General features: G+C 41.4%; 1 protein-coding gene across 1 annotated transcript in view; it reads right to left on the bottom strand.

The window, feature by feature from the left end:
- Positions 1 to 26,350, bottom strand: part of LOC143036535 (arrestin homolog) — a 91,549-nt gene that overhangs the window by 22,038 nt on the left and 43,161 nt on the right. Inside the window, exon 3 of the mRNA XM_076204009.1 lies at positions 2,066 to 2,250. Within this exon, the coding sequence (XP_076060124.1) occupies positions 2,066 to 2,250 (185 nt within the window). The remainder of the gene's footprint in view (positions 1 to 2,065; positions 2,251 to 26,350) is intronic.

The following is a 26,350-nucleotide window of genomic DNA, read 5'->3' as shown; positions in this document are numbered from 1 at the left end:
GTCTTGAATCAGGTGTTAGACTCAGAGCGCATATATGACCGATCTATGGATAATGCTGTGACACCACACACACACACCAAACTCCCCGCCCACGAGAGTTGGAGTAACGACCCGCAGCGCAGCGATACTGAAATTATTTCAGCCCTGGACAGGATTCGAACCCGGACCGCCGTAGTGGCAGCCGGGAACTCTACCAACTGCGCCACGAGTGTGTGTGTGTGTGTGCGTATGTTTTGAAAATTGAAGAATTCCGATATTGGCGACTCAAATTCATTATTCCAACGCTGCCGGCAGATGATTTTATTACGATCGGGAGAGGATGATGGAAGGGGAAGTGGAGGGGAGGATGGTGGAAGGGGGCTGAGGAGGAGGTGGGGGGAAGACGAGGGGGTGGAAGAGAGTATGGAGGAAGGGTGGAGGGAGTACAGGGAATAAGTGGAGTGGGAGAGCCGGTGGAGGGGAAGTTGGTGGGGAGAGGGGAGTGGAGGAGGCGGAAAAGAGGAGGAGGAGGAGTGGGAGAGGAGGAGGAGGAGGTGAGGGTATGGGAGAGGAAAATGAGTGGAGGAGAAGGAAAAGAGGAGGAGGAGTGGGAGAGGAGGAGGAGGTGAGGGTGTGGGAGGGGAAAGGGAGTGGAGGAGGAGGCCAAGCTGGGTTGGATGTTTTGAATGGCTTCGCTGAAGAATCTGCTGTTGAAGTGCGACTTCGAGGACGAGGAGAGAGAGAAAGAGAGGAGAGAGAGAGAAAGAGAGGAGAGAGAGAGAGAGCGCACCACAATTATTATTATCATTATCGTTATCTTTTTTTTTTCTACATCCAATTGTCCCCTAATGGTAAGAGTAATTTTCCTTTTTAGAACTTGTAGTACAACTCGAATCTTTCCTCTCCATTTCTTTTGAAAATTGTCCAATTTCTGAAAACCTGTAGCTCAGCCACGCTTCCTCCCCCTCCCCCCCGCCAGATTTTTTTTATTTTTTTTCCGGAGCATTGATTTGGTGAGTCTACTTTCAAAAATCCGCCATAGGCGTACTTGCTCCAAAGGTCATTTTCCTTTGCAATAGATTTTCGTCTTCTTTCTCGGGAGGAAAGAGGATAACTGGAAACCAATTGGAATCTTAGATCCTTTAGTCTAGTAACACACACGCACGCGCACACACACACACACACACACACACACACACACACACACACACGCACGGCGCAGCGGTAGCGTTCGCGGCTTCCAGGTTCGAATCCCACCCAGGGCTGAAATAATTTCTGTATCGCTGCGCTGCGAGACGTTACTCCAAGTCTCGTGGGCGGGGAGACTTACCAGAAGGGGAGACCTACCTGAAGAGGAGACCTACCAGAAGGGGAGACCCACCAGAAGAGGAGACCTACCAGAATGGGAGATCCACCTGAAGAGGAGACCCACCTGAGGGGGAAACCTGCCTGAAGAGGAGATCCACTTGAAGGGGAGACCTGCCAGAAGAGGAGACCTAGGGACCTACCAGAAGAGGAGACCTACCAGAAGAGGAGACCTACCTAAAGAGGAGACTTACCAGAAGAGAAGACCTAACTGAAGAGGAGACCTACCAGAAGGGGAGACCCACCAGAAGAGGAGACCCACTTGAAGAGGAGACCTAACTGAAGGGAAGACCCACCAGAAGAGGAGACCTATCTGAGGAGGAGACCTTCCTGAAGAAGAGACCTACCAGAAGAGGAGACCTACCAGAAGAGGAGACCTACCAGAAGAGGAGACCGACCTGAAGAGGAGACCTACCAGAAGGGGAGACCGACCTGAAGAGGAGACCTACCAGAAGAGGAGGCCCACCTGAAGAGGAGACCTACCAGAAGAGGAGACCTACCAGAAGAGGAGACATACCAGAAGGGGAGACCCACCAGAAGAGGAGACCTACCCGAAGAGGAGACCTAACTGAAGGGAAGACCTACCAGAAGAGGAGACCTACCAGAAGAGGAGACATACCAGAAGAGGAGACCTTCCCGAAGAAGAGACCTACCAGAAGAGGAGACCTACCGGAGGAGGAGACCTTCCTGAAGAGGAGACCCACCTGAAGAGGAGACCTACCTGAAGGGGAGTCAGTCTCGGGTTGGAGATCTGCGGGTAGACCTGGAAGGCAGCAACCACGAGCTCCTTGGCGAAGGTCAGCCCCATGACCTCGTCCTCCTCGCGGCCATACCTGTAGGTCACCACGACCTGACCGTACACTTTCCGGTCACGTACATAGTCCTTGTCCAGTACCACGACCCCGTCTGCCAAAGACAAAATAAATAAATGAATAAATAAAAAATGATGATAAATAAATAGATAATCATTGTCTTATTTATTATTATTATTATTGTCGTAGTATTTTTACGGTAGTGTAATGATGTTTAAGGTAATGACATAGAAAATATATAATTGTGTTACATGTCAGGATTTATATGAGCTTTGTCGATCACTGGTCCAACACGTGGCCCAAGGCTATGGTAGTGAATCACATAGACACACGCGCGCGCGCACATACGTACACGTAAAACAGCGTAAAATTAGCGTAAATAAATAAATATTTGAATTGCTAAGCCTGAAAGGACAATATTATAAAAAATAAAGATGAACACGAGTTTTAAGATAATGTTACACATTAACATCTTACATCGGAAAATGTGTGTGTATGTGTATGTGTTTGTATATAAGAATATTCAGACCCTCAAATATACATATGTACATATAGGTACTCGTATGTACATACGAACACACATGCATAAATACGCACTCCTACATGTATACATGCGCAGACGTACACAGGTACACACACGTGTACACTCAACGTCTTTGTTAGATTTTTTATGTAATATATATATATGTATGTATTTTTTTTTTTTTCGTATCCAGCCACCTAATGGACGTCCTCAGTGACATTGAGAGAGAGAGAGAGAGATAGAGAGAGGAAAAATAATACTGTTGATACGCTGTCAGCATCCATCGCCCGTGGTGACGTCATCGTGTAGCCTGCGCGGCGATGGTCGTATTTTTCGTCGTCTCAGCGCATCAGTCTCAATCTCGTCCCTTCAGGACCCGAGTTCGAGTCTTCAGCGGTTACACGTGACGACCACTTGCCCTGGCTGTCCAAGCACGTAGGGACAAGGTGCAAACGATGGGGGTATTACCGGCACATTCCATGCGGTCAATACTTTAGAGAATTTAGTAACACCCCCTACGGATCAGGGTCACACAGCATAAAAGAAGGCTACTGGTCTCCTACCTTCCTCCTTCATCCTCTCCTAGACGACCTCTACGAGAGAGAGAGAGCAAGAGAGAGAGATAAGCTCTCAAGGCTGGTTGCACTAAAAGCGTGTAGTTAAGCGATACTTTTAAAGAGAACAGAACGAAACGGAACATGTACAAGTGTAATTAGCGGACTGTGCACCTCAGTACAATGTACTACAGCACAGCGTTGTACATGTTAACGAACTCGACGAACAAACATAACGGCAGTAGACGCTGTTATATATATATATATATATATGTATATATATATATATATATATATATATACATATATATATATATAGCTGACGATCACGAGTCCAACACGTGATCCAAGAATACACACACACACACACACACACACACACACACACACACACACAAAGAGTCGTTACTCCAACTCTCGTGGGCGGAGAGTTGGGGGTATGTGTGCGTGTAAAGTCACAGCATTACCCATAGATCGGTCTGGTAGGTCTCTGAGCTCTCTTCCGGGAGGATAGTGGCTGTCGATCACGAGTCCGACACGTGGTCCAAGTAGCCTAACCACGTCAGGTACAAATGGTCATCATTAAGAAAGTGAGGATTGAGGAGGGTCGTTATCTCCTCGAATCTCTGTGATTAGTACGAAACGGCCAATTGGGCTCGTTATTGATCTTGTAATTACTATTGTTGTTGATGGTTATGTTATCGTTATCATCAATAACATGTGTAGTTGTTATTGTTATCATCATCATCACTAATATGTTATTGTTTTCATCGTGAGTTTGTTATTGTTGTTAGCTAAATTATTATTGTTTGGTATTAATGCGAGTGTTCTTGTCATTATTGGTTTCGTTTCGTGTATTTTTTATTATTGTTATTTTTGTTATTACAGTAGTGATTTAATTAGTTATAATTAGTTATCAGTGTGATTGTTGTAATTGTACTAACAGGTAAAAATGTGTGTATACATATATATATATATATATATATATATATATATATATATGTATATATATATATCCTTTACCCGCACTGCGAGGTGACTAGGTTTGGTAGCATATTATGGGTTTTTAAGACCATATAACGCCTTTGTTGCCGTCAAGCGTTGACTCCTAGCGGAATGCTAACCTCCATCCATTTGGCCTCTATCTCTCTCTCCCTCTCCCTCCTCTCTCCCTCTCCCTCCTCTCTCCCTCTCCCTCCTCTCTCCCTCCCTCTCCCTCCTTCTCTCTCTCTCTCTCTCTCTCTCTCTCTCCCTCCTCTCTTTCTCCCTCCTCTCTCTCTCCCCTCCTCTCTCTCCTTCTCTCTCTCTCTCTCTCTCGCCTCGCGAGAGTGACGTCTGTCCGACAGAATTGCAATTGTCCTTCAGAAGGGGATGCACAAGTCCGCCATCTTTGTTTTCCCACTCGTTCGCCGGGCCAAGGCATTTGATATATATCCCAATTGCGCCATTTGCGTCTGCATGGAAGCATTTGCTAGAAAATTGAGTGTAATGTATGTATCTGTGCTGCATCTGCATGCATGTCGGATTTAGCAAATGTATTGGCCAGGGAATGTGGCCATCATTGTTATGACTAGAGCGTAGGAATTGGAATATATATATATATATATATATATATATATATATATATATATATATATACATACATGTGTACGTACGTATAACATTGTAACATTGGAACCTATCTTAAACTTTTCGAATATAGATCTTTAGGCGCTTCGTAAACCAAACTCCCATTCAATGACAACAAATGAACAGAGGAATAGAGGAATGAATGAATGGGTGGGAGACGAAGGAATAGAGATTGAGTGTAATTTGGTGATTGGATCCGCAGACAGGCCTCAGGTACCAACACGGTCGGTGACCCAGTTCACGAGGTCATCACCCAGAGTGATGACCCAGGATGAGGGTCGCCGTGTTGGCAAACGAAATGCCGATTTAGGTTTCGGGCGGGCGTGGGACTACGTCTCTCTACCTCTCTCTCTCTCTCTCTCTCTCTCTCTCTCTCTCTCTCTCTCTCTCTCTCTCTCTCTCTCTCTCTATTATATTGACCAAGGAAATGTTTACTTGATTTTGAGGCCGATCTAGGATCTCTCTCTTTGTCTCTCTCTACTCTCTCTCTCTCTCTTTCTACTCTCTATTATATTGAGCAAGGAGACATTGATTTTGAGGCCTGTCTTGGATATCTCTCTTTGTCCCTCTCTCTCTCTCTCTCTCTCTCTCTCTCTCTCTCTCTCTCTCTCTCTCTCTCTCTCTCTCTATCTCTTTCTCTCTCTCTCACTCTCCCTTTCTCTTTCTCTCGTCACTCCTTCTCCCTATCTATTTTCCCTCTCCCTTTCTCCCCCCTCTCTCTCACACTTCCTCTCTCCCTCGCTCTCTCTCTATTATATTGATCAAGGAAATATTTATTTTATTTTGAGGCCGGTCTAGGATCTCTCTTTTTTTCCTCCCCACCCCCCTCTCTCTCTCTTTCTCTCTCTCTCCCTCTCTCTCTCTCTCTCTTTCTCTCTTCCACTCTCTCCCTCACTCTCTCTCTCGCTCTTCCACTCTCCCTCATTCTCTCTCTATTATATTGATCAAGGAAATATTTATTTGATTTTGAGGCCGGTCTAGGATCTCTCTCTTTCTCCTCTCTCTCTCTCTCTCTCTCTCTCTCTCTCTCTCTCTCTCTCTCTCTCTCTCTCTCTCTCTCTCTCTCTCTCTCTCTCTTCCCTTCTTACTTTTCCTTTCTCTTTCTCCTATCACTCCCTCTCCATCTCTGTTTTTCCTCTTTCTTTCCCCCTACTCTCTCTCTCTCACTCTCTCTCTCACTCTCTCTCTCTCCCTCTCTGAGAATTTCGGTCAAACACGCGGGGACAATCTGACACAAGATTAAAAAAACAAAGCAAAACACGAAAATATGTGATGTTGACAAGTTCGTAAAATTTTGACGGCAGATTTGCAAGATTCATTTATTTATGTTTCTTTATTATTTATTTTTCGTTCGTTTATACTTTCCATTGGAATGTAGTTTACCAGTGCTTCCGTGTGTGTGGACAGTCTTGCTCCAGTGTGGGTTTTTAGTATACAAGTAAAACATGTATCCTTCAATATCAAATACATTTTTTCGATTTACTCTTTATTTCTAAAGCAAAGCATATTTTCGTCCATGTCCTGTCGATTACTCAACTGGAAAAGGATGTTTGGAAAGAGAGAAATAAGGTAATTCAGAAAAAAAACTAAATAGGAAAAAAATAGTTGAGGACTTCGACAAACTGCTGGAAATCGGGGTCGATTGTTTTGGAAAATTCGAGAAAGAAACAAAAGCGCAGCGCCGACGACGGGGAGTATTTGGTGTTTTGTTTGTCCGAAAAGTGTGAGAAAAAAAACAACAACTTTGTTCCACTTTCTCATATTGTTTGTTTACGTGTTTGTTTTCTCATCGTCCATGTTTCTCTTATTATTGTTTTTTTTTATTTGATTCGTGTTTATTTGTTTTGTTTCAGTATTCATTATGGAATTGATGAAGGACTGAATTCTAGTAGGATTTTTATTTACTTGTTGTTGCTTTTTCTCTAAATGAACATTACGTATCTGAGTAACATCGCCAGAATAAGATAGTACTACTCGTCACACACACACACACACGCACACACACACACACACACACACACACACACACATATGAGCTCTGAGCTCTTCCGGGAGGGAGATAGCTGTCGATCACGAGTCTAACACGTGATCCAAGACAATGGTGAATCACACACACACATATATGAGCTCTGAGCTTTCCTCCGGGAGGGAGATAGCTGTCGATCACGAGTCTAACACGTGATCCAAGACAATGGGGAATCACACACACACATATATGAGCTCTGAGCTCTCTTCCGGGAGGGAGATAGCTGTCGATCACGAGTCCAAAACGTGATCCAAGAAAATGGTGAATCACACTCACACAGAAGTACATATGTTTGCTTACAGTCCGTTAGCGTGTGTGTGTATACATGCAAATGTGTGCGTGTGCGCGCGCGCGTGCGAAATCGTCTATAAATCACAAAGAAATTTCCTTCCGGGTGATTATGTGTCTTAAGTTATCGTGGTCAGAGTGGTGGCCGCCATGACTAGTGAGAGACTTCGCATTTCGCTATTCTTTCCTTAGTTTTCTCTTCCTTTGTCTCTTCCCTCCATACCACAACCTGCCAGTGACCAACCCACTCAACCCAGTGGTCATTTGGTCTAGTGGTTGTGTATCTGTCTATTTCTGTTGTGTGTCATTGTGACAAATGGAAACAAGTTCCACCGCAAGGACTCGAAATTAGAATAGAGACTGAGCCAGCCTTGTGTCCTCGAGGGAAATACCAGGTCGTAGTCCAGGTCGTTCCTTTTATATGGTCTGGGTGGCTCAATGCTATCGTTTTTTCTTCATAATAAGCAGTCGCTGTGGCAAAGGTTCGAGTCCATGCGATGGAGCTTATTTCCATTTATTTCTGTATTTACATATTTCAGTAAATGACAAAGTATTTGTGGTTATGATGATAGAAGTATTGATAATGTTGATGATAAAGTGAATAGAATATAATCAAATACGATAAGGTACAATGGTTGGGTTTCTCTCGTAAGAAAAGAACGAAGAATGATACAAATAGAGGTGAATTGCAGCTCTGTTGGGAGGAAAGATTCCCAAGTCATAGACAGGACGGGGGGGGGGGAAGAGTTCCAGAACCTCCCGCTAGGTGTAAACAAAGAATTAAAAGTTTGTTGGCTAACACTTTAGGAAAGGTACCTTCATAGAAGTGATCTGAGGAGTGTGGGGTAGGGGAGTAGGGAGTTTAGGGGGGAGTAGGAGGATAAGGGGGTGGGAGTAGGGGGGGAAGGGGGAAATGTCACGAGCTTCCTTTATTCGAGCGTGCCATCATTTCATGTTTTAAGATTTACTTGAATGTACACTAAAGAAGAATGACGTAATCACTTGCTTGCGTTTTATTTTATTTTTTATCATTATGACTTACTTGTTTATTAGTTATTTATCTAGTTCTGGTTTGCTTGGTTATTTGTTATTTCTGCATATTTGTTTATTTATATTGATCTGTTTTATTTACATATTGTTAGTCCGACCTTATGCATTATAACAATTTGCATGACATATTCACCTACGTCCACGGTAGAATTTTGTAGCACATATAATACATGGGACGCGAACGTAACAATGCAAAAATAAATAAATAAACAAATAAGAAAAAGAAATTGAATCAAATAAAGATAAAAAAAGTGGCAACCGGAAAAAAGAAAGAAGAGAAATTGGGGTTTAGTGTCCTGGCCCAGTGTGCCACGCCCCCCTCCCCAAGTGGATGTGTTGACGCCTGTCCCGCCAGAGGGCGACGACCGCCGACATGACCTGAACAGGCCCGGGGGAAGGGGGAGGGGGAGGGGGCGTCTCGAAGTATAATGCGTGCCAGGAGAGAGGAACTTGCTCCTCTCGCGTCGGTGGCCTCTTTGGTGGAAGATCGATGGCCACGAACTCGTGGTCATTCGTCAAGGGCCGCCCGTCTCCCCCTCCCCCTCCCCCTCCTACTCCGCCTCCTTCTGGTTCCTCAATGGGAAGAGAAGTCCCTGGGGGTGGGGGGTACCTCCGTTAAGGAATTTTCGTCCAGACCTCCTTCAGGAGGGTGTAAGTTCCTCGTGGGGTGCCCAGCAGTGTCGAGGTACCTTGCGTATTGTTAGTATGATTATGGTCAAATATTAGTATAATTATGATCAGTTATTATAGTTGTTGTTATTAATATTATTATTATTATTGTCAGCCGCTATTATTTTATACCGTTATTTTTTATGTTTGTGCAATTTTTATTAAGTCGTGGTACCGTGCCTAATGTTGGTATTATGATCAAATATTAGCATTATTATGATAGATTATTATTATTATTGTTATTATGATTACTACTATTATTATTGTTGGTATTATTATTATTATAGTCGCTAATATTTTATACTGTTATTTTTTATGTTTATACAATGTTTATTAAGTAAATTTCTGTTGTAATAATTGTGATTGATTATTACTATAGTTAGTAGTCGTAGTTTTAGTTTTTGTATTATTATGATTATTAGTATGATTATGATAAATAATTATCATTGTTATTATTATTATTATTATTGTTGTTGTTATTAACATTATTATTATTATTATTGTTATTAATAGTCGCTATTATTTATACTGTTATTTTTTATGTTTATGCAATTTTTATTAAGTAGATTTCTGTTGCTATAATTGCGACTGATTATTGCTATTAGTAGTCGTAGTTTTAGTTTTTGTATTATTATGATTATTAGTATGATTATGATAAATTATTATTATTGTTGTTATTATTATTATCATTATTATTAGTCGCTATTATTTTATACCGTTAATATTTTTATAGTTTGTGCAATTTTTAATAAGTCAGTTTCTATTGTTATAATTGTGATTAATTATTATCATTAGTAGTCGTAGTTATAGTTATTTATTATTACTGTTCTATTATTATAATTAATATTAGTCATTATGTTATTATATTTTTTTCATTGTATAATTATAATTATTCATAAGTCACTTCATTTCGACCGACATTGTTGTTGTTATTACCATTCTTACTGAAATTTTGAGTTTTCATTGTTATTCGAATTGCTCGCTCTCTTTCCTCTTCTTCTTCCTCCTCCTCCTCCTCCTCTTCCTCCTCCTCCTTCCGCTCCTCGCCGAGGCTTCCTCGTTCCTGTTTTCCGCCTCATCCCCCTCATTTTTCTAACCTCCTCCTCTTCCTCCTCCTCTTCTTCCTCCTCTTCTTCACTTCCTTTCCTTTCTCCTTTTCTTCCTCCTCCCCTTTCTCCTTCTCTTCCTCCTACCCTTCTCCTCCTTCCCTACTCCTGCTCCTTCCCCTTCTCCTTCTCTTCCTCCTTCTCCTCCTCCCCTCCTCCTCCCCTCCATCTCCTCCTCCTTCTCTTACTCCTCCTCCTTCCCTCTTCCTCCTCTTCTCATCCCTCTCTTCCTCCCCCTCCTCCTCCTTCCCCTCCTCCTCCTCTTCGTCTCCTTCCTCCTCCTCCTCCTCACCTCCTCCTTCTCTTCTTCATCCTTGTCCTCCTTCTCCATCCCCTCCTCCTCCTCTTCTTCATCTCCTCCTCCTCCTCCTCAAGTCTTCATCCCGTTCTTTCTCCTCCTCCTTTTTCTACTCTTCCTTCCCTGTGCCATGATCCTCCTCTTCTTCCTCCTCCTTTTCCTCCTCTTCTACTTCCTCTTCTTCCTCCTCCTCCTCTTCTTCCTCCTCCTATGTCTCCTCCTCCTCTTCTTCCTCCACTCCCTCCAATTCCTCTTCCTCCTCCTCCACTTCTACCTTTTCCGCCTCCTCCACTTCCACCTCTTCCAGCTTCTTCCTCCACGCCCTCCTCCTCCTCCAGCTGCATTGTGGCTTTGCTTGTTCCGCATTCTGGCCGTCTCGGAGGTGTGGGGGTGGGGTGTCTGAAATATTCGCCCCGTCTGTTTTTTTTTTTTTTTTTTTTTTCCCTTGTCTGCCCCATTTGTCCTTCGCGGGGGCGAGAGAGGGAGAGAGAGAGAGATTGTAGCACTGGGTCGCTGCTTCAGCAAGAGTCCTCGTTTCTTTGGCGTAATTAGGATTTTATTCTTATTTGTTTGATCAGTTTGTGTAAGTTTTTATTTTCATTTTATTTTTTCTTTGTGTTTATTTGTTTGGCTGTTTGCATATTTTTTATTTGTGAATTTATTTATGCATTATTTTTCTTAATTCAATGTATTTATGTTTTTTTTTACTTTGTGTGTGTGTATATGTATATATATATATATATATATATATATAATATATATATATAATGTACATTTTAATAATTTATTTCAATTATCATTATTATTGTTATTATTATTATTATCATCATCATTATGTCATTATGCTTCCGTATGTAGAGAGCGAAGGTCGACACGAGCACAGGACAGTTCACCTCGGGATAGAACGACCTGACGTCATTCATAAGGATGTTGTCTCGTCATTGAAGTGAAGTTTCCTCTTCCTCCTCCTCCTCTTCCTCTTCCTCTTCCTCTTCCTCCTCTTTCCTCATCTTCTCTCACTCTTCCGTCTCCTCCATCTCTCTCCTCTCACCTCCTCCCCTCCACCCTTTCTACCCTCCCTCCTCCATTTCCTAGAGAAAGTGAGAGGGAGACCGTTTGGTCCTTGCGGAGGCAATTTAGATTTATTTTTTGTCCACCTGTTAGTAGTTTACGGGGATGGAGCTGCTGCGCTCGTGGGGTACCGTCACCTCTTTGTCTCCACTCGTCAAACTTTGTCATAAATTAGCCAATGTTGTTGACTTGGATTATTATATTGAGTGTGTGATTCACCACCATGGTTTTGGATCACGTGTTGTACTCGTGATCTGCAGCTACTACCCTCCCGGTTGAGAGCTCAGAGCTCATATATATGACCGATCTATGGGTAATGCTGTGACCTTACACGCACACTCACAAAACTCCCCACCCACGAGAGTTGGAGTAACGACTCGCAGCACAGCGATATTGAAATTATTTCAGCCCTGGGCGGGATTCGAACTTCATGTCGACCTACTCTCTCCTCTCATTTCATTTTCACTTTGGGGAGAGAAAGAAAGAGAGAGAGAGAGAAAGAGAGAAAACTCAACAAATATTTGAACTCCCAGAATGCCTTTATGTTTAGTTTCACACTTTTTCACAAATTTCACGTTTCTGCAATGCCACAGTGTTGTCCTCATTTCCTTTGAGTGTCACGTACATCTGTATTTGCTTATTTAATTTTATTTTATTATATTTTAATTATTATCTTTTTTTTTTCAATTCCTATCTGGATAACGTCTCCCACCAGTGACCCCACAAAATAATAATAATAATAAAAATAATGTCAATAATAATATTAATAATAATGATGATGATAATGATAAAGATATATGTTTTGCTGCATCTGAGTTTTGTGAATTGTTTCGATTCTTTTATGAAAAAGAAAAAGAAATCTTTAGCAAATGCTTTTCTCCTTTGACAAATTATATTCAACAGTTTCTGCATCATCACTATTATCAATATTATTATTATTATTGTTGTTATTATTATTATTATTATCATTATATTAGAAAATAAACTCTCCTACTGGGATTCGAACCCTCGCCTGAGCGGCTTGCATCTTATAAGACGAAGACCGCACCGTCACGTCTTGAAAGAAGGAAGCCGCTCAGGCGAGGGTTCGAATCCCAATAAGAGAGTTTATTTCCAATTGTCATAAGGACACAAAAACATTATTGTATTAATTTTATTATTACTGTGCGCTGGTTGCGTAATCGGTAGTGTGTTGGTGTCGCATTTCCTTTGTTGTGGGTTCGAGTCCTTCACCTCCCTCCGATTCCCACCAATGATGGTTGGTTTCTTCAACAGTCTCTTAAACACATAATAGAGCAAAGGTGGCGGCTTCGGCTGCAGGTAATCAGCGTCTCCTGGCGTAGGCTTCTTACCGTCCTCACCTTGTTATTATTATTATTATCATCATTATTGTTATTGTTATTAACATTAATGTTAGTATTATTGTTATCATTATTATTGTTATTTGTATTATTATTTTTATTTTTTTAATTGATTATTATAATTATTATTATTATTATTATTATTATTATTATTATTGCTATTATTGTTATTGTTATCATTGTTATTGTTATTTGTATTATTATTATTTTAGTTATTAATTTTTTAATTATCATAATTATTATTATTATTATTATTGTTATTATTATTATTTCCTCCCTCTAGGACCCACATCGTTGACAATAACTGTGATTTGAAGTTACGTCTTTAAGAATTCCACCCACCCTTTCATCCTTACGCCCACGGCCCACGCCCCTCTGGGCAGCGCCTAAAGAACATAATCACCATTCATTGACTGTGGTCGTCACTAAACACGGTTTACCTTAACCCAGAAAATATTTATCTCAGTTAACTAATGTTGCCATATACAATCCCTCTCGTATCCGAACGAATTAGGGCCAGTGTTCGGATTTGGAGAGTAGTGTTCGGATAAGCGAGGTATCTTACCCCCAACTCCCTTCATAGGGGGTGGGGGAGGTTAATAATGGGTTTTAACATTGGTTAAATTTGGGAGCGATATCTGGCGTTAAAAATAAACAAATAAATATAAAACATGTCGCTTGGAGCGTTTACTCGCCGAGTTTCTGTACAATTCACGTCAAACGCGTTCGGATAATGGCGAAGTTTCGGATATGTTTTAGACTCGGTATCCAATCCAATTACACTATTTTTTTTAGTGTGTTCGTTTCTCCAGGAGGCACAGGGGGATTTGCTCCGGCTCTCTCACGTTTCTCACGAGATCTCAGTTAAGCTCACGCCTGCCTCACGGATCTCACGCCATTGATCTTTGCTATCAGTCTGCTTTTTTTTTTTTTTTTTTTCTCGTTTCGCCAACTCATCCTGGTTTCTGGGTCATGCTACTAGTTTATAAAAACAAAAGATTGTAGGAGACAGCAAGAGACTATAAGGCCTACACTAGGCAGTTCCATGTCCCTTACCACATGGCATCACTGTATATAAAATTATCTAATCGTGTCTTAAAACAGCCAGTTGTTTCAGCGCTCACTACATGATTACCAAAACTATATATATATATATATATATATATATATATATATATATATGTATATATATATATGTATGTATATATAGATAAATGAATTCGTGTATATATATATATATATATATATATATATATATATATATATAATCACACACACACACACACACACGGCGCAGTGGTGGCGTTCGTAACTGCTGCTATAGCGGTCCGAGTTCGAATCACGCCATGGGCTGAAATAATTTCAGTATCGCTGCGCTGCGAGTTGTTACTCCAACTCACGTGGGCGGGATGTTTGGGGTGTGTGAGCGTGTAAGGTTACAGCATTACCCATAGATCGGTCTTATATGAGCTCTAAGCTCTCTTCCGGGAAGGTAGCAGCTGCTGATCACGAGTACAACACGTGATCCAAGACCATGGTGAATTACACCCACACACACACACACACACACACAGAAATCATACAGCAGTTCATCCTTAATCGTAGATATTACAGATTTTTTTTTTTTTCAAGACTTTACTAAAATTTAGATAATTAGGAGAGGCATTGTTGCTCATGTGAAAAACTCTAAACAGTATACGGGTGGAAATTCGGACAGTTTCTAAATGTTTTATTTTATTTATTATTCAATTATTACTGTTATTGTTATTTTCACTTTTTTAGCGGGGATATTACAATGACTGTAAACTTGGAAAACAATTTTAACACTCGTGCAGTCATAATGGCTTAGTAAAAATTGGAGAAAGAAAACAATAGTCGGAACCTGGTTTAATTAGAATCTAGCAACCAGAAACAGTAGCAAAAAAAAAAAAAAAAAAAAAAAACAAAACTTGCAGCCAGGGTATGAATATAAAGCTGAATACGTGTAGAGTTGTTGAGAACATCCCACGGAGTTCCACTGAGACCCGTTTCTCTTTCTTGTCCTGTCGAGTGATGCTTCACGTCACGGGTAATGATGAGGCAAGTATTTTGTAACGATGTTGTTTCCTCGCCCTCCCCCCCCCCACCATTCCTCCATGCAGAAATGAAATTGGACACAAAGATTGAAAATCATAAACAAAACAAAAAAAAAGTCAGTAATGATCACATGGTTCTATTCCATCCATTGCCCTTGAAATCTCTTGCAGATGACCCGTAGTCTTTAGGTAACTGGCAGAGATATGTTGTGTTAATAAACAATGTGTGTGTGTGTGTGTGTGTATATATATATATATATATATATATATATATATATACACTGTTAAACGCGACAGCATTTTGGCACTGATTAATCTTCTTACTGAGATTTTAATTTTTTCTCACAGTAGATCTCATTTCAGGGGGATAGGCAAATACAAACCTTCCATACTCTTCCATATTTAATTTGACGTTTCGACTTCAGGGAGTCATCTTCAAAATAGTTTACAAGAATTAAGTGACAGTTATACAAAGCTATATGATGCACAATTGACAATATTGTACAAACAACGTGGATTAAATATATGTCGCTTGGGAACGCCCAAGCGGCGCGCGCGCCCACACACACACACACACACACACACACACACACACACACACACACACACATACACACAAGAAAGACAGCTATAGAAGAGATCTAAAAAAGAACAGCTTTCCTCACAGAGTAATAGACATTTGGAACAAGTTAGATGAGAAAGTGATGTGTGCAAAAACAATACATGAATTTAAAAACAGATTAGATAAAATGAGATATGGAGACGGGACACCACGAGCATAGCTCCCCTTCCCGTAAAATACAACTAGGTAAATACCCAGACACACACACACTGACAGACACATATAATATTAAGAGAGGGACATAATGATGAGGACCATACCTATGTGTATGTATATATATATATATATATATATATATATATATATATATATATTATATAAATATCGTAGCACATTAGTAGAATAAACTTTTATCCCACCGTCGAAAAAGAAGACACGTCGAAAGTTATCCCCTTGTTCCTATTTCTCACCTCACATTTTTTGTATATATGTATATGTCTTCTACTATGTACTCAATCTGCTGAAGAGGATCACAGTGATCGATATATACAGAACTTTCGACGTTAGTGTCTTCTTTTCCGACGGTGGGATAAAATGTTATTGTATGTACGTATATATATATATATATATATATATATATATATATATATATATATATATATACCTGTGTGTGTGTGTCCGGCTCAGATGGCCTTCCTCGTGCGGGCGCGCGTGTGTAAAATAGACAAATAAAAAGATAAAACTATTCTAACGATAGTGCGTAGTCACGTTCGGCAAGACGTTTAGACACAAACGCTTTCGGGGTGGGAGGAGGAGGAGGAAGTTTTGCAACTTGTAGCTGCGGCTCCGCCTTTGCAACAAAAGGACATCGAGATGGGTGGAGGTCGGGAGTCGTCTCCGCCATGGAGACGACACGAAGTGGGACTTCGGGAGAAGAAAGGAAGAGGAGGAACCTGGAGGAAGAAAGAATGAGGAGGAGGAGGAGGAGGAACCTGGGGGAAGAAAGAATGACGAGGAAGAAAGGAGGAGGAGGAACCTGGAGGAAGAAAGAATGAGGAGGAGGAGGAGGAGGAGGAGGGACCTACAGGAAGAGAGAATGAGGAGGAAGGGAAGGGGGAGTGTTTGTTTATATACATATTTGCCTTTTAGCATTTATACACACACACACACACACTCGTGGCGCGGTGGTAGAGTTCCCGGTCGCCACTACGGCGATCCGGGTTCGAATCCCTCCCAGGGCTGAAACAATTTCAGTATCGCTGCACTGCAAGTCGTTACTCCAACTCTCTTGGGCGGGGAGTTGGGTGTGTGTGTGCGTGTAAGGTTACAGCATTACCCATAGACCGGTCATATGTGAGCTCTGAGCTCTCTTCCGGGATGTTAGTACCTGTCGATCACGAGTCCAACACATGATCCAGACGAGACCAGGTCACCAGGGCTTCTGTCCTTGGGAAAGAATTCTACGTGACTTTGGTCCGTAGGGGCGTTATTAAAGGTTTTTCCTCCCACTCGAGGTCAACTCCTTGGTGACAGAAGGTGTGGAGTCATACAAGCGGTTTAGGAGATTCATGTAAAAATGCTGCGTGACTCTGGTCCGGTGGGGTGGGAGGCTTTGGTCCGTAGGGGTATTGCTAAAGTCTCCTATCACCATCCAGATCACTCGCCTAGCTGCTCAGAGAACAAGTTTGTGTGTGTGTATTTACCTAGTTGTATTATACGGGAAGGGGAGCTATGCTCGTGGAGACCCGTTTTTGTATCTTGCAAGATCAAGTTTGTTCTTAAATTCTTGTATTGTGTTTGCACACACTGTTTTTTCATCCAATTTGTTCCATATATCTATCACTCTGTGTGGAAAACTGTGTGTGTGTATGTATATATATATATATATATATATATATATATATATATATATATATTTAAGACATTATCAAGGATATATATATATATATATATATATATATATATATATATGTATACACGACTTTTTTTCCCATATCTGACTTCTGTTCTTTGCTGACGACAGCAATGGTAGATCTTCCTGGAATGAAAATTTCGTCTCGTTTGATCTCAATCGGCCAAAATTGGCTCCTGTCCAGAGATGCCAGCGGGTGCGCGGGACACAGTGACCGCCATACACCCACGGGACCGCACAGGCGAACGGTCTTGATCGCTGCGTTGTCCGCGATGAAAGAAGTGCTAGTGAGGCCCGGACCTAAAGTAATGTAAAGTTGTGGAAATTGAATCTATAATTCTTAAAACTGTGACAAGGTGATTTTTTTTCCTTTGTACAAACATGTCTCTTTATTGAATTATTATTATTGTTTGTTATTATAGTTATTAGTATTTATTTATCTATTTAGGGGCATTTATCTTTTGATGAAGATAGGGATTACATCACAAATTAATTAAAAGATAAAAAGGTATAGCACGGTGCTTTATCTTAACCTCCTTTATCAAACAACTTCATCAACGCACAAACCTAAACCTTAATACTCTGACCAACTCAAAACCTAGTTCGGGACGTTGTTCCTGTTTCCCTGACCTCTTCCTTTATTCTGCTCATTTCTCTCCCCCCAACCCCACGCAATATGTCATTCTCATATCACCAACTCCCCCCCCCCCCAACACACACACACTTTCCTCCCCACCTCCCGTTTTCTTCCACTCCATCACGGACCTCTTACACCCTCTTCTCCGTCTCACTTCACCGTTTCACCTCACCACACCAGACTCACCGTGCGAGGTAAATGCAGTATTAGGCGTACGTGCTCCTTAAGCGACCAGGAGGATTTCGACCTTCTTCTTCTTCCATAAGAAGATAATAAAGTGTACTCTCAAAAACAAAGAAACAAAAAAGCTCAGTGGAGAAATACATATACGTACAGTATATATATATATATATATCATCTGCTGAAGAGGACCACAGAGATTGGTCGGAATATACAGTTATTCTATTCTTCGTCCATTTACTTTCTCCGACAGTGGGATTTTTTCATCTTACCTATGTCACGACGTAGTTCCCCCTCTGATATATATGTGTGTGTGTGTGTGTGTGTGTATATTATATATATACATATATGTATACATATATATATATTTATATATATATACATATATTTATACATATATATATATATATATATATATATATATATATATATATATATGTTGGTGTGGGTGGGTGAGTGTGGATATACACATATACGTAGGTGTGCATATACACACACACGTATGTGTGTGTGTATGTTTCACCATGCTCTTGGATCATGTGTTGGACTCATGATCGACAGCTATTACCCATCTGGATAAGAGCTCATGTGTGTGTGTGCGTTTAACCATGTTTTTGGATCGCGTGTTGAACTCGTGATCGACAGCTATTGCCCTTCTGGATAAGAGCTCATATGCGTGTGTGTGTGTGTGTGTGTGTGTGTGTGTGTATGTGTGTGTGCGTGCGCTCGCACGTACACAAAGGAAGAGAAAGAAGCTGATAGTGGTCCAAACTTTAGTCATAAAGTTTGGAAACATTTTGATAAGAGGACTACCCACCCTCTCCCCCTACTCCCTACAAAATAAAAATAATAACAGATAAAACAAACCAGATATATCCCGACTACCCCTGATGTACGGTATTGAGCCACGCACCCTCACGGCCCAGATTCACGCGTATTTGAATTATATCTGGAAGGTAAACTTTGTGACGTCCCTTCGTGCCGCTGCCCAGTCTCTCTGTACAACCCCACCTCTTCAGTTCGCCATTGTTCCCTGAAGTATAGAAGCGCTGGATATCCTTGACAGAATCTCCCGGGCCGGAGGAAATTGTGGTATTTGACGGAAAAATGGCAAATGGTTGGTCACTTTATCTTCCGATGGAGAGAGGTGGATGGGGGTGGGGAGGAGACCCGAATTGGGGTCACTGGCCCACAAAGCAAGGGAGTCTCAGATGGATGGGGACCTCTCCCCTCTCCCCCCTCCCTACATATCCCTCCTCCTCCTCCTCCCCTCCTCCTCTTCCTCTCCCTCCTCCCCCTCCCCCTCCTCCTCCTCCCCCTCTTCCTCCTCCCGTTCCACTCTCCCTTCCTCATCCCTTGCTCCTCCCCTTCCCCCTCCACTTTCCCTTCCTTCCTTCTCCCCTTCTCCCCTTCCCCCTCCTCATCCCTCCCTACTTCTCCTCCTCCTCCTCATGCCCTTCCCCCTCCTCATCCCTCCCTGCTTCCCCTCCTCCCCCTCCTCCCCCTCCACTCACCCTTCCTCATCCCTCTCTCTTTCCCCTCCTCCCCCTCCACTCTCCCTTCCTCATCCCTCCCTGCTTCCCCTCCTCCTCCTCCTCCACTCTCCCCCTCCTCATCCCTCCCAGCTTCCCCTCCTCCTCCTCCTCCCCTCCACTCTCCCCTCCTCCTCCCCCTCCCCCTCCACTCTCCTTTCCTCATCCTCCTCCTCCCTTCCCCCTCCCCGGAACGCAACAGCCAGACGGGGTCTCAGACAGACACAAAACCAGACAGTCTGGCAGGCCGCAGCCGCCTCCACCGCCGCCATTTTCCATGGGTCCGGGTCCCCTTGTCCTTACCGGATCATCATTATTGTGACGTATCCGGTTATCCGGACGATGACAGAATCACCGGGGATCGAACTCGGGACAACAACAAGACTTTTTTTTTTTTTTTTTTTGTACCCTTGAAGTGAATAAAATCGTCATCCGGAACAGAAGTGAAGGAAGAAGTGCTCCTTCCACTTCTAAGTACCACACCCGGTAAGGGTGGCGGTGTACGGTTGGTTGCAAAGTGCACTGACTTGGGCTACAATACTTTTTTTTTTTTTTTTTATAAAAAAAAAATTTCATTCATTTCTTTTATTCCATTTCGTTTTATTTCATTCATTTTTTCATTTGTTTCAAACATTCCCAAGTTTGTTTGAGGGTCGTTGTGAATGAGATAAATAGATAAATGAATAAATAAATGGATAAAGAAAAATGCCACTTCGAAGGCAGTCCTGATAAACTATCAATCTGTATTGTTTTGTATTTGGTTCACTAGTTTATTTATTTATGTTATTCTTATTTTATTATTTATTTTTTATTATTATTGATATTCTATTTATTATATATATATATATATATATATATATATATATATATATTTTTTTATATATTTTTTTTTTTTTTTTTTTTTTTTTGCCACGGCGAGCTCAGATCACGTGACTTACTATCACGTGATGAGGTGTCACATAATTCGACGCACTTTTGATATTTTCTTCTTGCGAAAGACCACAGGCTATTGTATTCAGCTAAGTAGCGGATCCTTGTGTGAAAGGGGTCTCGATCCCTTGACACTTATTTCATAACCAGAGTCCGCATTTCATGTGAATAAGATAGCTTTCCCCTTAACACGAATAAATTAATCGAAATACGTCATCGAATTCAAGGAGTTTATATGAACATTTTCGTGCCAAAGAGTGGTTGGCGGGGGAGGAAATTACATGAAGAATCGTCACCTCAAACTTCGACAAAGGGACACTTCTTCATGTTGGTTATATATCCTAGGGTGACAATTCTTCGTGTGGCCCATCTTGGGTTTACGATTCTTCGGTTGTATAAGTTGATGACAATAGACATAATCCTCATTCAACCTAACCCAACCTAACCTAATCTTTATTCCACTGTTGATATTCGGCGTACTGGGGTGACAATTCTTCATGTGGGCCTTCTGGGGTGACGATTCTTCATGTGGGCGTTCTGGGGTGACGATTCTTCATGTGACCTGGGAGAGGTCCCCTTCAACTGAATAAAATCACCTGACGACAGCCAGAATAGATGCATACGAGTCTTCAGTATTAGTTCCAGGGAGGATGTTGATACTGTTGATAAATATATTGTCTTTGCCGGCATATAAAACGCTTTTTTTCTTCTTCTCTCTGTCTCTCGCTCTCTCTCTCTCTCTTGTCTTTTCTTTTTCTGTCTATCTTTAATGTACCACAAAACTGCCCTGCGTCTAATATGGCCATATTACGGATGCACAGAGTCATACATTTTCCACACAAAACCACTGTAGAATATCTTTCTATTGTATGTTGAAAAAAAAAAAAAATACCCCACGAAATATCCTTGTAAAGTAGGGGTGCGTCTTATAGGCCAGTATGGTACTTGGCAACTCTGATAATGTCGACGGTAGCATACTTTGAGGCCGGTCGTGACGTCACTGTAAAGCAGTCTGTAATCTGTAGGAACCCCGAGACGGAGTCATCACAGTTATTGTTGTGTAATGGATTATGTAGTGCCTTACTAAGGGTTTTACTACCCTGTTCTGTTATATAAACATAATGTCTGGTCACCTCGGTCATAGGAGACTAAGGGCTTTGCTTTTAACACACACTTTGGCCAGTCCTAACCAACGCTTTCTACCACTTGAATAAGTAGTTTTTCTAGTTAATGTTGTCTTACCTTTTTATACCTGGTATTTTAGTTAAGCTTATATGGCACATTGGCTCTTTGAAATCTACTAGTAGTCATCTTAAGTACAGCCAATAAAGTTAGGAAATTTGTACTTATTCTACTAGTAGACAGCGTTCACCAGGGGGACAACCTTAAAAAGGTTGTCTTACCCTTTTTCTCACCATTTGGTCTCGTTATGAACTAAAAAGGTTCCTGTTGCTGATTTATTTACTTTTGTTTCATCTCAGCCTAAACACACACACACACACACACACACATGTGTGTGTGGGTCTTGGTAGGAGATTTTCTCTAATGCAAGTGTCATTAAAATTGACTGCGATTAACGCATTGTCAAGCTTCTTGTGTTCCCGATGTCTTCAGTTAGCTTTCTTTGGGAATTAGGTAGGAAGAACACACACACATACACACACACACACACACACACACACACATATATATATATATATATATATATATATATATGTGTGTGTGTGTGTGTATATATATGTGTGTGTGTATAAAGATTCAGTATCACCCCACTCCCAGTGCACATGGTCAAAGTCTCAGTCTCCTTTCTCGCTTAATGAAAGACCCAAGCCCCTCGACTCGACCCCCATCGAACCGCAATAAGATAACGTCCCCTCCCCCATCCACCCCTCCGTACCCCTCTGCGTTTCCTCCTCTCCCTCCTCTCCCTCCTCTCCCTCCTCCGCCTTCTTGCTCTCCCCCTCCGCCTTCTCCTCTGCCTTCGCCTTCTCCTCCCTCACCCTCTCCAGCCTCCTCTATCTTCTCCTCTCTTTCCTTCCTTCCTCCTCCTTCTCCCTCACCTCCTCCTCCCACTTGTCTTCCTCCTCACACACATTCCCCCCACCTTTCTCCTCCTCATCCCTCACATTCTCCCGTCCCTCACCTCTTCCTCCTCCTCCTCCTCCTCCTCCTTCCTCCACGGAACTATAAATTGAGTTCTTCCTTGTAATCGGGAGGATCAATTCTATGTTGAACACAGCGTCTTGGTTCGTCTTGTCCTACATCGTGTTGTCATTTGTCCTTATGGATTGGGAGGACAACATACCCATCGTCTTGTGTCCTCCCCGTGCGCATGGCCAAGATAGATGATGTTTTGAAAGCAACATGCGCCACGCGATTTTATTGTGTCCTGTGAGTGGGAGGACCATGATCTGAACTGGGTCGTCAACGACCGCGACCCACTTTCACTAGGCAATTCTGTTCAGTTCCGTTAAAACTCTTCAGTGATCCCTACGGACCTGCGTCTCGTAGGATTCTCCAGTGACTGGAATCCTTTACCACCCCTGAGACTCCGCCTCTCCGGCTCGATAATTTCCCCCAGGGATAGAAACGCTGGTTATCGCCAACGAAATTTTAGTTATTCCGTGAGAGAGCTGCCAAAATGAAGCTAGATATATATATATATATTTTTTTTTTTTTTTTTTTTTTTTTTTTTTTTTTTTTTTTTTTTTTTTTTTTTTTTTTTTTTTTTTTTTTTTTTTTTGTCAGGGAAGGAAATTTATTCTTTCTAACGTTAGACACTCTTTTATTCAGCTGCTGAGGACTCGAAACAGAGATGGGCCAATAGAAGTTACCATTCTCCGATATGCTTCTATCCTTGTGAGACACTATCGCATTCAGAAAAGGTAAAGTTGTAGTGACGTTATAAAAGGAGAAAGAAATTTTGAGTGGTCAAAGACAGAGATATTTTGAGTGGAATTAGTCTCCAGACATTAAAAAATGGTTGCGTGTCTCTGATCCGTAGGGGCGTCACTAAAAGTGCCTACCCCCCACGCACATACACACACACACACACCTACACGGTTTCATTGGAAAGTGTTGAGCATAGAAAACGGGACGATGGAGACGATGACGGAGGTAAATGGAAAGGAAAAATGGGAATCTGTGGAGGGTGCGGTTGGGGCGGATGATGGCTCTTCTCCGTTTCCTTCTGGCATAAGTGCAACAGGAGGATCCGCTTTTTTTTTTTTTTTTTTTTTTTACTTTTTTTTTTTTTTTTTTTTTAGTTATTTCATCTTTATTTTATTTATTCTTTTTATTGATTTCTTCCTCTTTTCTGTCGCAAGAGGGCCTCGAAGAAATGGGCGTTTTTTCTGTATTTAATTTCCACTTAATTTTATTTTATTTATTATTATTTATTATTATCATTATTTATTTATTTATTTATTTTTTTTTTTTTTTTTTTTTTTTTTTTTTTTTTGTTTTGGGTTTTAGCGATGTAAGCAGAGAAAAATACTCAGCTCGCATTGTGAAAGAAAGGGTTGCAAGATAATTCAGAATAAATAAATAAACAATTTAATATCTCCTAAATAGATACAAGCAAACAAGGCACACAGTAACAAGAATCCTAAACACACAAACAAAATAACAAACCACTTGATAAACGAAACAAGCCCACAAACAACAAGACTTAACCCGGGTCCACACTTGTTGCATTTCCACGTATCGTATCATCTTTGCGTACCACCTAGTGATACGATACGGTGCAACAGGGTATTGTACCCACTTGTTGCGTATCCGCCTGCTGTATACGGATACGCAACAAGTGGGTACAATACCCTGTTGCACCGTATCGTACCACAAGGTGGTACGCAAAGATGATACGATACGTGGAAATGAAACAAGTGTGGACACAGCTTAAGAGGAGTTAAAGGAATGGCACATACATACATACATACATACATACATACATACATACATACATACATACATACATATACTAAAGGCTTTTTCCCCCTTACACGGGAGGTAGCCAAAAAGAAAAAGACATAAACACCACTCCCACCCATTCCATCCCCTACATACTCCACTCCCCTCCACCCTCTTCCCTCCCTCACATCTTGGCACATACAAAGAAGAACCAACCCCCTCAACGTTGTCTCTAAGAGAAAGGGTTTTCCAGGAAAAAAAGAAAATGGCGGCGACATAGAAAGAAAACGGGGTGGGGTGGAAGAAGGTACTTGAAGTAAGGTCAGACTCCCACGGGGAAGGTTTGAAGGACCACCAAATTGGGTTTGCAGAAGGCCTTTGGAGTGGGAGGAGGGGTGGGTAAGGTCGAGGTGAAAATAGAATAACCGTGAGAATATTCCCTCTTGCTGTCCTCGTTATTGTTTGTTATTATTCGTCCGTTTGCTTATTATTTGCCTGAATTTTCATATATTATCATTTATCTGTCAATTTATTTTTGTTTACTATTTGCCTGTTTGTTTATTATTTAAGTATACCTATGCATTTATCTTATTTATTATCAGTATTTATATTATAACTTTTATTTTATTATATTTTTGTTTATTTATTTATCATTATTATATTTTTTTCGCATCCGACCTAGTTATGGACCAAAAGGTCTCCTTTGTAATTAGTGTGTAGACTCGTTTTCGCCAAAGAGAGTGATAATTACTCTCACCTTCTACTCTTTCTCTGTTCTGCTACTCTTCCCTCCTTATTTGATTTATAATTATTTATGTTATAATATTGTTTTATTTATTTGTTACTATTATACTTTCCGACCTAGTTATGGACCAAAAGGTCTCCTGTCGGCATGCTACTCCTTTATAATCCTTTGTAAATCGCTCCTCAACCGCCTCGAGGTTTTGTCCTCCTCGGTTTTGTCCTCGAGGATGAGGCCCGAGCGGAAAGGAGGCAACCGGTCCAGACTCGTTTCAGGAGCCTGAAAGAGCTGAAACACCGATGCCATTTTGTGGGGGAATTTTCCACACGAGAAATTTGCTCACATGGGATGTTTTGTGAGTAAATTATAGGTTGTTATGAACTTGTTTGTGTCTATAATAATTCCTTCATTTCGGTGAGAAAAAATGTGGAAATCCAGATTTCCTTGTGGGAATTTTGTGGAAAAAATCTCACTCGTTTGTGAAAACTGGCATAGATCACAGTGGCAACACTGAGCTGAAACTGGTAAGGTCTACTGACATTCACATCTCTCTCTCTCTCTCTCTCTCTCTCTCTCTCTCTCTCCCACATCATGTCCAGGGCCGGCAGAGAATGAATTTACATTGGAAATGAAATGGACTATGTGATGAAGATTCTCTCTCTCTCTCTCTCTCTCTCTCTCTCTCTCTCTCCCTCTCTCTCTCCCTCTTTAAGTAACCTGGCAAGGAAAGACTGACCAAATCCTGGCCACAGTGGTTGGAAAACGAGTCTTTTGAATAAATTTTCGTCTTCGGAAAAAGAAAATCGTCTCAGATTTGAGAAAGGTCATAAAACGAGCTTCGCAAGAAAATGAAGAACGAAAGAACCCAATCAAGCTAATGCAGACAAATTTCACGAAACGTTTCTTTGAACGTTTGCCAGATGCCGAAGCCTTTCCAGAACGTTTAAAATGCGGACGGACCTCAGTGTATATTCCATTGAACGTTTGCCAACCAGATGACAAAGCTTTCCCAAGACGTTTGTCATGTCCCCACCAAGAAATCAGAATGGAATAAATGGAGTGACGTCATTGTTGTGACGTCATCGTTGTCATGGTGACGCTGTAATGACATTATGATTCGCCAGGTCTACCCCAAGAAAG

This window comes from Oratosquilla oratoria, chromosome 20 (genome assembly GCF_046742065.1).
Source record: "Oratosquilla oratoria isolate Oo_2021 chromosome 20, ASM4674206v1, whole genome shotgun sequence".
Taxonomy (NCBI): Eukaryota; Metazoa; Arthropoda; class Malacostraca; order Stomatopoda; family Squillidae; genus Oratosquilla; species Oratosquilla oratoria.
Note: the sequence above shows the minus strand (reverse complement) of the source record. Positions and strands in the feature narration are given on the sequence as shown.